Source organism: Entelurus aequoreus, linkage group LG20, assembly GCF_033978785.1.
Source record: "Entelurus aequoreus isolate RoL-2023_Sb linkage group LG20, RoL_Eaeq_v1.1, whole genome shotgun sequence".
Taxonomy (NCBI): Eukaryota; Metazoa; Chordata; class Actinopteri; order Syngnathiformes; family Syngnathidae; genus Entelurus; species Entelurus aequoreus.
Genome location: NC_084750.1, coordinates 36,505,470 through 36,521,575, shown reverse-complemented (window position 1 = coordinate 36,521,575; position 16,106 = coordinate 36,505,470). Strand labels below are relative to the sequence as shown.

The following is a 16,106-nucleotide window of genomic DNA, read 5'->3' as shown; positions in this document are numbered from 1 at the left end:
CTTAAACATACAGAACAATAATGTTGCCTGGTTACATATGCTAGTTGATTTGTGTTTAGTATGGTTTAAACGGCTGAGATGCTATGAAGAACTTTTAAAATGTTTGTTTAAACTGCAAGGATATGGCAGTTCTAACACACACACACACTTGTTTTGGTCAATAAAGTGGTCATACTAAAGCTGAACAAACTCAATAATAGTCTATATATTACAGCCTCTTGCGATAATATATGACCCACTAAATTATTTGGCATAAAACAATGCCAATAGAACCATCGTGCTGCTGAGAAGGTGATTGGCTGCAAGCTCCCATCCCTCCAGGACTTGTTCTCCTCCAGGACCAGGAGGCGTGTGGGTCGGATCACAGCTGACTCTTCTCACCCTGGACACACACTATTCTCCCCTCTCCCCTCAGGCAGGAGACAACGCTCCATCCAGACCCACACCTCCCGCCACCTGAACAGTTTTTTCCCCTCGGCCATCAGGCAAATGAACAATAACTCCTAACAGCAGCTCCTTGAATTCCTTCTAAGTCTATCTGATAGCTCAGTTACAGCTCATTTTATTACCAAATATGTGTTATATGTGTTTTATGTCGCACGATTGCACTAAGAAAAATTCCTAGTTTGTGAACCCGTTCTCAAACAATGGCAATAAAACTATTCTGATTCTGATTCTGATTTTTAAAACAGGTTACAAAGCCTCTTAATTTGGGCTGCTGACTTGACTGACCTTAGTTGTGAGAATATTTTTATAAAACGGACCTTACCTACCGAATTTTTGAAGAAAAAAAAAAAATCCATATATTAGCCGCACCACACGATACACCACAGATAGGTTGCGACATTAGTTATTTACACAGTAATATTCTGTAAAGGTTTATTTACATACCTTAATTGTTTCCAAACGGTGCATGTAACACGGCAGTAAAACGGCTAATCAAACAAAACAAAGTTATCGTCATGGACCCACTAGCTGCAGAAGCTAGTGCTCCAATCAGCTAAACAGACTCAATAAGTCCACAATGACGTCTTGGTGAGTTTACTGAGGAATTTGTGAAAGTGACGCAATACAAAAATAATTCAGTGTTAACATAAAATATTACAAAAACGCGTACAAATATGCATGAAAACAAGAGACGGTTTAGTAAGTATAAACAGATTTAGTTGTACAGCAAAACCTACAAACGTTGCTTGGAGTGATGAATGAAGAACCCATACGAGTAAAAACGCTATGGACGGCTAGAAGACGGAACAGCACTCCGGTTGAAAAACAAAAGCACTACCGATAAATGGATGGACACTGCAGGACCAGAGATAGTTGTCCTTCTTAAAGGTTCTCCTTTCTCCACAGAGGAATGCTGCAGCACTGACAGAGTGGCCATCGGGTTCTTGGTCAAGACCCTGACTAGAATAAGATGCATGTAGCAATGTAAAGAGACATCCTGAATAAAAAAAAACAATGCTTCCCATCCAACCTGATGGAGCTTGAGAGGTGCTGCAAAGAGGAAAGAGCAAAGGGAAATTGGCAAAACTTCCCAAAAATAGTTGTGCCAAGCTTGTGTGTATTCAAAAGAGGGGGTGAGGGTGATGGGTGAAATGCAGAGGTTAATTTCACCACACCTATTGTGTGTGTGACAATCAGTGGTACTTTAAAAGACATAAGGCTGTAATTGTTGCCAAAGGTGGATCAACAAAGTATTGAGCATAGGCTGTGAATACTTATGTACTTGTGATTTTTTTGTTTGAATAAATATGCAAATTGTTTAAAAAAAAAATTAAAAAATGTTTTCACATTGTCATTATGGGGGTATTGTCTGTAGAATTGTGAGGACAAAAATGAATGTATTCAATTTTTTAATAAGGTTGTAACATACAGTAACTTTCCGAATACACTGTAGCATGCACCACCACCTTTGAATTCAGCTACTTTGGCAGACCCATTTTTACCCACCTATCCCTGACACTCTCCTCTATCTCTCCCTTTTCTCCTTGTCCCGCTCCTTCAAGCAGCCATAACTGTCTCTGCCTGTTTCTTCTCATCTTTGCTCCTAAAGATAACGATTAGAAAGCAAGTGTCCCCATATCTGGAAGCATGTGTAACAACCATAGGGAAAAACCTAATTGCCCTTTCTTTCACCTTGGATATGACTTCCTAAAACCTCCGATTCCGTCTTCTACCAGACACTGCACTTCACACCTGCTCTGTTTAAATGTGAGGAACACTATGTTAGGAAGCAAAAACACTGCGTGTACCATTACCGGAGATGGGATAATGTTTGAGCACTAACCATGATTCATACAAACACAGGACCTACCGTGAGCACATGCTTCCCTTCGACCCGTTTGTCCATTTAGATCCCAAGAAAAGACAGCAAGGACATTCGCCAGATCCCTCTTTCTAGTAACAACCTCACGGAAAACGATATGCCTGACTGTTCCCTATTCCACTGCTTGCGTCTTTATAAAGCGAGAAAGAGAGAGAGGGACTGCTTCAGAAGACAGTGCTCTGCTCTTCCCCCGTTGTCAGTGCGCTCTTTGCTCAGCAGCCAATCCCACCATGGCACCATGAATATTTTATTCGCTCCAGCCAGGAGCTAAAAAAAACGCACAACACATGAGGGTATACACACATGTTGGGAGCACGAGGTATTCAGGTCACAAAATGAAAACCAATCCCCCACATTGATCAATGGAAACAAGCACACGTGTTTGCTGGGCATTCTGCAGACAGAGGCTTTAAATTGAAGATAGGCATGCCTTCATTAAAATTCCAAAAGGTTTTTTTGATTGATTGATTGAGACTTTTATTAGTAGGTTGCACAGTGAAGTACATATTCCGTACAATTGACCACTAAATGGTAACACCCGAATAAGTTTTTCAACTTGTTTAAGTCGGGGTCCACTTAAATTGATTCATGATACAGATATATACTATCATATATACTATCATAATAATACAGTCATCACACAAGATAATCACATTGAATTATTTACATTATTTACAATCAGGAGTGTGGAGGGGGGGTGGGGTGGGGGGGGTGGGGGGGTGGGGATATGGACATCAAGTAGTGGACATAGAGAGAGAGAGAGAGAGAGAGAGAGAGAGAGAGATCAGAAGGCATAAGAAAAAGAATCTGCATTTGATTGTTTACATTTGATTATTAGCAATCCGGGGAGGGTGTTAGTTTAGGGTTGTAGCTGCCTGGAGGTGAACTTTTATAGCGGTTTTGAAGGAGGATAGAGATGCCCTTTCTTTTATACCTGTTGGGAGCGCATTCCACATTGATGTGGCATAGAAAGAGAATGAGTTAAGACCTTTGTTAGTTCGGAATCTGGGTTTAACGTGGTTAGTGGAGCACCCCCTGGTGTTGTGGTTATGGCGGTCATTTACGTTAAGGAAGTAGTTTAACATGTACTTCGGTATCAGGGAGGTGTAGCGGATTTTATAGACTAGGCTCAGTGCAAGTTGTTTAACTCTGTCCTCCACCTTGAGCCAGCCCACTTTAGAGAAGTGGGTAGGAGTGAGGTGGGATCTGGGGTGGAGGTCTAGAAGTAACCTGACTAGCTTGTTCTGAGATGTTTGGAGTTTAGATTTGAGGGTTTTGGAGGTGCTAGGGTACCAGGAGGTGCATGCGTAATCGAAAAAGGGTTGAACGAGACTTCCCGCCAGAATCCTCAAGGTGCTTTTGTTGACCAGAGAGGAAATTCTGTAGAGAAATCTCGTTCGTTGGTTAACCTTTTTGATTACCTTGGTTGCCATTTTATCACAGGTGACATGCCGCTTACAAACTTGTCGCCTATGATTCAATGAAAAGCTGTCTATGTACAATTATCTTATTTTTGAAAAGGACAAAGGTTGATACAGGCAGAAATTATGAAAGGAGACTCATGGGTTCATTACGGATGCCTTACCAAACACAAAATGCATACACTGGGCTTAACGGTGTAAAAAATCACAAACTGTATCACACTGTGCCAAAGGCAACACCAAACTTAAAACAGCGATACACATTTTTTCCTAATCATAAGGGCCGAGATTGCAAGGTTGTCGTGTGACGCATGGGGGGGAAAAAAAAAAAGAGTTGGATATTTCAAAACAACTGTGTTCAATACTAAAGATTAGATGCACAGCAGCAGGGTGATCAAGCCTGGGTACAAGGCATTGAGTGGGATTTCACATTGGGTGCGTTCTGACCCAATTAAGAACCATAAAGTATGTTTGTATTTTTTTTAATACTTGGTGCATAATGAATGGCTTTGGAAAATACAATCGTTTCTCATTTATCACAACCAATCGATACCGGACATGACTGCGATAAACACATTTTGTGAAGTAGGATCATTATTATTAAATTGAATATTTTCATTGTTGGAGCATAAAAGTATGTTAACGACCGAAATATGTTTTTCTTTATACATAAAATAAAACCTATATAGTCAACTTTACAAGTGATATCCAGTGTTTCCCACACATTCATTTATTTGTGGCGGCCCGCCACGAAAGAATTACGTCCGCCACAAATAAAAAATATTTTTTTTTTTTTTTTTTTTTTTTAATTTTTTGTTGTTGTTGTTGTCCTGTCCAGCTTTTCAGGCAAATCATATAGTTGATGTAGATGCCCATATAGGCTGTTCAGATTTACTTTATAAAAGAGAAGTGTAGGATACTTCTCTTGTTGCCTTATTTGTATTTGACCACGACTGTTTTCTGTTTATTTGTTACTGACTGTGGCAGGACACCTCTGCCTCTGTTTCACTTTATGTTGCTGGTAAATAATATGGTTGTAGTAGTAGGCTAAAGTTAAATTATTTAGTACGCACTAATTAAAGGGGCAGAGCTTTAAGAGACATTTTAGCTTTTATATTTTATAAGATATATTTTTTGTAAGAACCACAATTAATAAATATAATTCAGTGAATAACTTATTGTTCAAATCTGTATATAAATATGTACATAAAGTGTTGTAATTATATTGTAAAATGGATGGATGGATGGATGGATGGATGGACGTTTAAAACAAAACTGTTATTAATTAGTAAGTATAGATTTTTTGAGCCTTTTTAGAGAAAATCATATCATTGTAGTACATTATGCAAATTACTCGATGATGTAATGGTGACCACGCCCATATCCACGCCCCCACCGCCACAGGTATCTTGGCAGTTTATGGGAAACACTGGATATCAAAATACAACAGCGGGATGTAGCATTGGACATTTGGCACGGCACTATAGGCTAACTGAGATTTCTATCAGCAGCTGTCTGGGCAAAGTGGAGAAGAACTCTCTTGAGTCAAATGCACTTCATCTTCGACATCAATGACAGATTTGTCGTAAACTATGTGGAATGACAAGGCAGGACACGGATTGCTAACCAGACCGAATGCTAACCAATAACAACAAAACTAATGATTGTAACTGCGACTGTTGACCAAGTTTTTGCTGGACCAATAACAGCTGTGGTTTCAGCACTTGAAATCCCAGTTCTAACTTTACTTAGAGGACTTACCCAGGATGTGACAAAGTATTTTCACATTTTGGCAATGGTTTAGTGGCTGGGTGACAGCCATAGCAATGGATGCTTAGGGCTACCTGTGAGTACTGTAATCTACAGTGGAACACACTCAAGGTTACTATTTTATATTTGTGTTTCATCTGACCACAGAACTTTCCTCCAGAAGGTTTTATCTTTGTCCATGTGATGTCAGATGAAACAAAAATTGAGCTGTTAGGCCACAATACCCAGCAATATGTTTGGAGGAGAGAAGGTGAGGCCTTTAATCCCAGGAACACCATTCCTACAGTCAAGCATGGTGGTAGTAGCATTATGCTCTGGGCCTGTTTTGCTGCCAATGGAACCGGTGCTTTACAGAGAGTAAATGGGACAATGAAAGAGGAGGATTACCTCCAAATTTTTCAGGACAACGTAAAATTATCAGCCCGGAGGTTGGGTCTTGGGCGCAGTTGGGTATTCCAACAGGACAATGACCCCAAACACACGTCAAAAGTGGTAAAGGAATGGCTAAATCAGGCTAGAATTAAGGTTTTAGAATGGCCTTCCCAAAGTCCTGACTTAAACTTGAGGCCAATGCTGAAGAAACAAGTCAAAAAAACAACACATTTAGCTGAACTGCACCAATTTTGTCAAGAGGAGTGGTCAAATATGCAACCAGAAGCTTGCCAAAAGCTTGTGGATGGCTACCAAAAGCGCCTTATTGCAGTGAAACTTGCCAAGGGACATGTAACCAAATATTAACATTGCTGTTGACCCAGCAGATTTGGTCACATTTTCAGTAGACCCATAATAAATTCATAAAAGAACCATCCATCCATCCATTTTCTACCGCTTATTCCCAAAGAACCAAACTTCATAAATGTTTTTTGTGACCAACAAGTATGTGCTCCAATCACTCTATCACAAAAAAATAAGAGTTGTAGAAATTATTGGAAACTCAAGACAGCCATGACATTATGTCCTTCACATATTCATTATTAATATCAACCTGTCAGCTTTTTGTCATTAAAGGATGCCTTTATCTCTATTTTTACATTTTGATAGAGGGAGGTATTTTTTTAAATGTATTAATGTTTTTAAGTTATGTGCATTCATATGTACGTGTAGATGCTGTATCGGGACAGATCCATTAAGAGTTTGAGCAGAAATATGCCTTATAGGTAGGGGTGTAACGGTACGTGTATTTGTATTGAACCGTTTTGGTACGGGGGTTTCGGTTCGGTTCGGAGGTGTACCGAACGAGTACACATGCTAGCAGCGACCGGGCTAGGACAACATGTAAAATCCAGAGCTGGAAGACCCTCCTGCCTTGTTAAGATCTCCCGTTTGGGAACATTTTGGCTGCGCGATGCAACAATGGAGGTTTGCCGACATTGTTCAGCAGCTGCTTCTGACAACACGTCAAACATGTGTTGCACCCTTCCTGCTTCCGGCTCCCAGACCGTAGTCGAGGAGCACAGGGGAGACACTCGGTATAGGGGCGGTATAGCTCGGTTGGTAGAGTGGCCGTGCCATCAACCTGAGGGTTGCAGGTTCGATTCCCGCTTCCGCCATCCTAGTCACTGCCGTTGTGTCCTTGGGCAAGACACTTTACCCACCTGCTCCCAGTGCCACCCACACTGGTTTAAATGTAACTTAGATATTGGGTTTCACTATGTAAAGCGCTTTGAGTCACTAGAGAAAAGCGCTATATAAATATAATTCACTTCACTTCACTTCACTCCTCCAGGGCCGATGTAATCTCAAGGGCACCACCCTTCACTCTACCCGGCAGTGGGTCTCCACAGCTCCGGACTCCAGGGTAAATGACGAGTCCTGCGATTAGTTGCAAATCGTGGCTTTATTGAGGTCTTGCACACAGCCAATCCAACAAAACACTAGCCACTCCCCACACTCAAGCTGCCACTCCCTCACCTCGCTCGCCCACACACTCACCTCACATGCTGTCACATATTAAAGGGCTACACACACACATACGCTACTCTCATAACACATGCTAACCCATTTGAAGCGTTGCCACCGCATTCAAGCAGCCTCTCCTCGGCGAGTCAGGCAGGGCTAAAGCAATAACAAATGTTTTATAGCAGCAGATATAAGTCCATATTGCATTAAAAACTACATTTTGACCCACTTCTATGGTGGAAGAACAATGAGCCCATATATCCCCTTACTGCCAAGTTAGCCAGGCTGGGGGGAAAAGAAAAGTTAATCTGAGGCTGAGTTGACTTGAAACGGTTTAATGTTGCACTTTTTATTTGTAGAAGAAAAGTTGTGTCATTTTATTTAATCTGAGCAACAACTTGAGGCAGTTTAATGTTGATTAACGTGGACCCCGATTTAAACAAGTTGAAAAACTTATTGGGGTGTTACCATTTAGTGGTCAATTGTACGGAAAATGTACTGTACTGTGCAATCTATTAAAAAAAGTCTCAATCAATCAATCAAAAAAAGCACTTTATATGTACAAAGGTGTTGTTAAGAAACCATTCTGAGCCTTATCTTATTTAGTTTTTATTTTATATATGTTGACTACATTAACCCTGGCAATGGACCCTGTGTGTACATGTATGTTATGCCATTGTTTACAAATTTGGTAAATAAATAACTTAAAAATGTATATTTTGTTGTTTTCTTACCGTACCAAAAATTAACCGAACCGTGACCTCTAAACCGAGGTACGTAACGAACGGAAATTTTTGTGTACCGTTACACCCCTACGTATAGGAATTAACTATACACAATAAAACATTAACAAAATGATGTGTCACATGAATGTTTTTTTTAAGTAATACCTTTGTGACATAAAAAAAACAAGAAATTTTAAAAAACATGGCGTTTACTTTTTGATAATATAAAACTCAAAGCAGTTTGGCTAATGACGACACATCACCTGCTGCATGTTTCCTCACGTCATTAACTCTGTCACAGCAGCTGATGGACGCTGTATTGAGAAAATAAAAGCAGCATCAAATAGTTTTCTCCTTCGCTGTACACTTTTAGTGTGGGCAAAAGTGCGTCTGTCTCCAATATTGTCCACACCTGTCTCCATATAAACACAGCAGTGCGCTCTTAAACGCACGCCGGGAAACGAGGGAAAATGATGTTAAACCAAGCGCTTGGCTCTGTTTACTCCGAAGGGAAATCTCCGGAGGAAAGTCTGTGTAGCTTGTCCGCCAGTATTATCAAGCCAAACGACGCCAGTGCGCATGCGCCAGACTTCGTGTTGCCTAAAATGCATTAATAAATGACGTTTTTTATGTATTTAAAACATTAGACAGTATTACTAACCGTCAGGAATTTTATCGCAAATTATCATTATACCGTTTACCGTTACATCCCTCGTCCATTAACAAATTAAATTTGAGCCCTGCATATTGTTCAAAAACATTGTAACTATTTTCTTTTCCATCATTAAAATGTAATGTGTACATTTTATCATTTGGGTCTATTATCTATTTAGACAATTATGACCAAACAAAAAATATCACTGTTCAATAGTTTGATAAAGGAAGGACACTCAACGCCAGTGTACAGTGCATGAAAATATGCGTGGATGGTTATGGTTATATGAAGAAAAAACTACCGGTAGTTGTATTCTGTATTGTGTATAACTAATTGGCTTGATGGCCACGGTCCCTTGTAAATACAGCAACCAGTGGTATAAAACGAATGCATATATGTCTCACATAGCGTTCTTTCTTTGTGTGTTAGCTTGAAAAATGACAAATCTGGTATTTTGGGTTGTCAAGTTGTGCAATTAAAAGCTAAACAGAACGTCAGCTTAACATTGATTGACGTGAACTGTAGGGCATATGTATTGGTGGGTAAACTCGGCTCAGTTTGTGGCATTATGGTCTACTACAAAAGTAGTTTGTTTTTAAATAAGTATTTATTTCCGGGCATGCGATAAAATAAGCGGTCTTGCTCTTGCTCTACTGTCTTTCAGAGTAACATTAATTCAGTAGAGTATGAGTAATTTCGAAATATTAGCTTTTACCTGCCTACTTCCTGTTGCAGAGATGTCCTGAAGGTTAGTCAGCAGATGGCAATTCAAGTTTGTGGTATTTTTGCCGGAGAAAATCGAGCGACAGGGTTTACAAGTTGTTTTGTTGTCTACTGCACCTACGGTGAAGTGTGTCCATATGTACCGTAATTTCCGGACTATAAGCCGCTACTTTTTCCCCTCGTTCTGGTCCCTGCGGCTTATACAAGGGTGCGGCTTATTTACGGCCTGTTCTTCTCCGACACCGACGAAGAGGATTTCGGTGGTTTTAGTACGCAGGAGGAAGACGATGACACAATGATTAAAGACTGACTTTTCATATACCGGTAGGCTGGTTATTTTGATACGTACAGGCGAGCACTTTGTATTACTTTGCACCGTTGTATTATTTGTACTCTGCACGAATGCTGTTCGCCATGTCAAAGATGTGAAAGTTTGATTGAATGATTGAAAGATTTATTGTTAATAAATGGGACGCTTTGCGTTCCCAAACAGTCATCTCTGTCCCGACAATCCCCTCCGTGGTAGCAGGAACCCCTATATACTACGCTAATTACACATCAAAACCCTGCGGCTTATAGTCAGGTGCGGCTTATATATGGAGCAATCTGTATTTTCCCCTAAATTTAGCTGGTGCGGCTTATAGTCAGGTGCGGCTTATAGTCCGGAAATTGCGGTATTCTCTTTTCTTTCTTTCCGGTGTAGATGACATATGTCTTGTATTGATTCTTGCATTTCCAGGTGAAATATCAAAACACTGTGCCTAGACCCTGGGCGATATATCGATTATTTATTATTTAAAAAATAAGCAATTAATTTTTTGCTCCTCTTGCTTCGGCATACTTTTTGCCCCCAGGAGCTTCCGCCGTCCCCCTTACTTCCTTAGCGGCACACCTAGCAAAACATGGCTAATGCTAACGCTAACAAGAGCGACACGTTTAGTCCAAAGAAAAGAAAAGTGTTGTCAGTACTTTAGTTTTGCAGCAACAGGCTTGGAACAAATGACTGCACACGGCAACATGATTAAAAAAGGCAGCGGCACAACAAACTTATTCAAGCATCTGAAAACAAAGCCTCCAGCCGAGTGCAGGAAATACAACTACTCTAGGAGGCGACCAAGACTGCAACAACAAACAAACTCCCGCTAAAAAACATCTTACTGTGGTGGAATCATTTCCACCAGGTATATATATATAATGATCAGTTAAAATGTAACGTGGCACGTAGGGATGATGTTTGATAAGGAATTATCGAGTTCGAGCCTATTATCGAATCCTCTTATCGAACCGATTCCTTATCGATTCTCTTATCGAGTCCAGATAGGTTGTTGTATATGGAAAAAACCACACAATATTTGGTTTAACAAAAGCTCACTTATATTATATAAAAAAACTATTTAATCTAATAAATAAATAAATATTGACTGTTACCCACCTAAAAAAATAAAATAAAATAAATAAATATTGACTGTTGTTACCCAAAGTATATTTAGTGGGATTTTTCAGAGAAACAAATATATACAGTAACACAAAAACAACCTGTCTCTGTGATCACTATAGGTGTATAAATAATAATATAGTGTTAAATAAAATCAGTCCCTTGGGCACAAAACTGAAAATAATACAGCTCTCCAAAAAGTGCACTTCTGCTGCTGTTTGACATAACTGTTTGTTATGATGCTTTGACATTTTTGCACTTTATTTCTTTATTGAAAGAAAATTCTATGAAGAGAAAAGTTCTTTGCAAATGTGGTTACAATGCTAAAAAATGAAAAGTTAAAGCTAAAAAAAGAAATACACTTTATTGAGTTAACATTATTTCTTTATAGGGGGAAAAATGTTATGAGCTAGAGAATATAACGACTACACTACCCAGCATGCAACGGGAGTTACGAGCATGCGCGGTAGCCCCGAAAAGTGTTGCATGTTGCCACGCTGTGAAAGTAAACGTCAAGAACTCAGCCAACACGCCTCGTCTGCATTATTTATAATTAGACAGACAACACATCTACAGTGTGATTTTGTTTTGTTTACAAGGAAAGAAAAACAAAAGTTAAAAAAGGGAGATATGTTGTATATACATGTATGTGCTGCGGTTGTTTTAAGAACGTTGCGACAGCGGCCGTAAAGGAGGTGCGTTGCTCGTCTGGTTGCTATGTTTCCGGTTGGTCGTAAACGTGTTCGTCATGTGTTTTACCCTGCTAAAATCTCTCAGTAAAGTTATTCGATGGATTATAGTTTTTGTTTTGAACTTTATTACACCTTGGAGCGCTTTTTCCCGTCCATTGTTTTCCTGCTTTCCCTATCTGCGCCTAATGACTGTGCTACGTGACGTCATTTCTTGTGTTGTCCCACGGAGCATTTCTGGTCGGGACGGGATTCGAATAAAGAATCAACTCTTTTCCTTTACTATAGCGGTCTCGATAACGGGTACCGGTTCTCAAAAAGGGATTCGAGTCAGAGGACTCGGTTCTTTTCTTATAAAACAACCGGGAAAACCGGTTTCGAGTATCATCCCTAGTGGCACGCTACTTTTGATGTGGTTTTATGTAAGCATGATAAGTTAAAGCACAGCAAGTTCAATGCAGGAAATGTTATTTTACTAATTAAAGCAACAATCATCACTAAACACAAAAATGAATTACATCAAATAGAAAGAGGCACACATACATAAACAACAAACACACACACACACACACACACACACACACACACACACACACACACACACACACACACACTACTAACTATGAGGGAACAAATCTAAGATAGAAGTGAGAAGCTTCAGCTTGCAATCCAAACAATAACCCGTTTGTGGACCACAAGATACGACAGCCATGGAAGCACATTGAATATATTTATTAACCAGAAGTAAAACAATACAGTGAAAACATTCAACAGAGCTGCAGTAACTGCCGACAAACTGCCAATGCTAAGCCAACAAAGAACTGAGCTAACACTGCTCTGTCTGAGTGCTGAGGTCACAAGTCCCTTGGCAACAGGCACCGCCTTTTAAAGGCACACACATACACTCTGCTCGAATATGAAACGTCTCTCTACTACATAAGCCAGAGATAGATAGATAGATAGATAGATAGATAGATAGATAGATAGATAGATAGATAGATAGATAGATAGATAGATAGATAGATAGATAGATAGATAGATAGATAGATAGATAGATAGATAGATAGATAGATAGATAGATAGATAGATAGATAGATAGATAGATAGATAGATAGATGGATAGATTTTTTTTTTTTTTAAAGTAACATTAATTACTTTTCTCGAGAAATGTATTACATTTATGAAAGAGTAATTCACTTAATAATTTAATTACTTTTTTGGTAAAGTAATGAGGAACCATAATTAATTACTTTTTAAAATTAATTTTCTGAACACTGATGAGGATACCATGTATGATGAGAAAGAAAGCACAGTGGAAAACAATAACTAAAGCAGTCACTCTGCACAACACCAAGATGTGTGAATGAAAAAGCCTGCGTTTATCCACTATGGTCTTCTAAATATTTTACTTGATTACTTATTTGCATGTAATGTATAATACATTTTATTTACAGATTTTATTAAAGACAGAAGTTTGACGTTTTCACTTTATTAATCTTAATGTAAGAGACAATTATTTATTTGCATGCAATGTGCAATGTTACGTTCTTGTTTACAGAAGTATTTTATTTAAGACAGAAGTATTGCTTCGCAGAGGAACTTTGAAAATGATTCCATAGAAAGCACAATTTATATCTGGTTTTAAAAAAATATTATTGAAGTAAAAATTTAGCTAAGAGTAAGATGCAGTGTATGCAGGGTCATTTGAAACTATTCTTTTATCAAAAAAAGGAAAAACTTGTTTCGAGTTATCTTGGTTATTTGTACTCAAGTGGGAAAAAAAACCGTAAAAAAATCGTAAATCGAATTTTTTGGGGAAAATAATCGGAGATTTTATTTTTAGGCCATAATGTCAAGGCCTAAAATGCCTTACAAAAACAGTAGTTCTGATTGGATCTTCTTCGTGCTTTTACGCTCCTCTCCCACATGCAACTTTGATTGGATATTTTGTCCTACCCGCTTAAAGACTAAATTAAATACAATCAGATTTGGTCTCTGTCAACATTTTCCTCTGATTTTCATTTGTTGACTATATTGTTAATTAATTTTTGTCACTGTTTTAGTCAACGTGATTTTGTTTTCATTCATTATCGTCCTAATTAGGTCAAGCGACAACAGGCCGCTGACGATAACGAAGACGAACATTTTTAGTCATTAAAAAAAAACTGGTACGGTAATATAACGTAAGTGGTGTTTGTTACTAGCACACGGACTGCATTGGCTGCAACGCACACATCACTGTTTCCTGTAACCACTTTTGATTGGTCAGCAGGTCAAGGATGCAAGTGCACAATTCTAATTCATTTGAAAGATGCAAGAGAGAAAAATTAAAAAACCTCAGCATTGTGCGATTGATAATTGCAGCCATTAAAACTCTGATGTCGAGCCGATTAATTGTGCAGTCCTAAAACACACTGTTCTGCTTATGTTGTTGGAGAATATGCCCCTAAAATCTCGTAAAAATCTGGTATAGTCTTCCTGAAGATGTGAGACAGGCCTCAACATTGGCAATGTTCAAATCCAGCCTGAAAACACTTTTATGTAATTGTGCATGACAACTGAAAGTATTTTATCCACAGTATTTGATTGGTATTCATTTTAATGAACTATTATTGTTTTTATGATTGTATTTTCTGATTTTAATTTTAAATATTATTTTGTATTTCTATTTTTGCCTTCTTTTAATTTTCTGTAAAGCAGTTTGAATTGCATTGTGTACGAACTGTGCTCTATAAATAAACGTGCCTTGCTTTGCCTTGCCCATCCTGTTAGATAAAGTCTGAAGACTCTTTTCCGTCGAGTTTCAACATTTCTTGCTGGTGTTCTAGCGAGACATGCTCCCCATTTGAATGCATGCATATCTTGTCATTTAATATGCATGTTTCACAGGCGTTGTGAATACTTTCCGGATGCACTGTACATACGGTGGTAACAGGGATCAAGTAGGACTGGGCGATTATATGATGGTGATCGATAATCGCGATTAATTTGAGGTCATCACGGTGATCAGCTGTTAGCATTTTCACCTCGATCAAACATGGCGAAAATGTCTGTTAGAAGATACTGGAGTAGTAAACAGCAGTAGGGAAGCAATGATGCTTGGTATAATCCTGCATGGAACAATCCGCCTTTATTAACCGTGATCCTGTCTTTGAATATGTGTGTGTGTGTGTGTGTGTGTGTGTGTGTGTGTGTGTGTGTGTGTGTGTGTGTGTGTGTGTGTGTGTGTGTGTGTGTGTGTGTGTGTGTGTGTGTGTGTGTGTGTGTGTGTGTGTGTGTGTGTGTGTGTGTGTGTGTGTGTTTGTGTATGCTTGCGTGTGTTTCTGAAGAAGTTGAAACACAACATTGAGATGGAGCAGGGACTTTAGTGACAGACTTTAGTTTCACTGCAGCTCACCAGTAATCCTGCCCTGAATGCGGACTCGCAGGCACTCACAGAATGTCTTTGTGACTGAACTACTGTATTGGCATCGAATAGGAGAATAAACACACCCACTAATTTAATCAGAAAAAGGCATTTTTATTTCTAAATATTTTTTATCAGACTTTTTGTTTATGTGTCTGCAAAGATTCAACTCCACTGATATAACATATACTAAAAACCTCTGCAGACAGACACTATGTGTTCAGATCATTTTTGAGTTTGTGGATAAAAAAATATTGTTTGTGAAATAATCATTAAACTTGTTTGATGTGTTGGTACATATTTTACAGTACCTAAAATTCAAACTGCACTTTAATGTACTTTTATTAAATCAAAGCTACAGTAGTTGGGTTTAAAAAAAAACCTCCACAATCTGGGTCACCTCTTGCCGTTTGACAAACCACTGGTGAGAAACACTAACGGATGTCGTCGTCATCGTGGCTTGTGCAGCCCTTTGAGATACTTGTTATTAAGGGCTATATAAATAAACTTTGATTGATTGATAATGTACACACGTGATCAAAGAATACAAATAATAAATTACCATTTTAAAGTTTTGTCCAGAAAATGTTAACCTTAAATAAAAGTCTTATTGTTTTTAGTACACCAATTATACTATGTTTGCTGCAGAATGTTTGTGATGACAAACAAAAAAACAAAATAACAGAGGAAAAAAAATTGGTCCTATTTACCCCCACAAAACATACAGAAAAAGAAGCAAAACCGTGGCCCTAAAACCAGGTAAGGACCGTAGCGTGGGTTACCTGTACCGTTGCACCGCTAGTAAACACAATCATAGATATGAACAAAATGACAGTTGTCAGCTGTTACCATATGATATTACCTCAATCAAACATGACGGAAATGTCTGTTAAGGATACTGCAGTAGTAAATGGAAGGGATGCAACAGTACTCTGTATGATCTTACACGGGACAATGTCTTTAATTTAAAAAAAAAAATTGTAATATTGAAACCAGATGATATGAAAATGTTAATTGTTTTTGCCGTATCGCCCAGCCCAAGGATCACAGTGGG

General features: G+C 38.7%; 1 protein-coding gene across 4 annotated transcripts in view; it reads right to left on the bottom strand.

The window, feature by feature from the left end:
* The window catches only part of LOC133636234 (sodium bicarbonate cotransporter 3-like), an 88,507-nt gene that overhangs the window by 66,950 nt on the left and 5,451 nt on the right, over positions 1 to 16,106 (bottom strand). Inside the window, exon 1 of one of the 4 annotated variants that reach the window (XM_062030029.1) lies at positions 2,318 to 2,525. The exons of the other annotated variants lie outside the window; for them this stretch is intronic. Coding sequence (XP_061886013.1) covers positions 2,318 to 2,353 — 36 coding nt within the window. The 5' untranslated portion in view covers positions 2,354 to 2,525. Of the gene's footprint in view, positions 1 to 2,317; positions 2,526 to 16,106 lie in introns of those variants that run through there. 4 annotated transcript variants of the gene reach the window in all.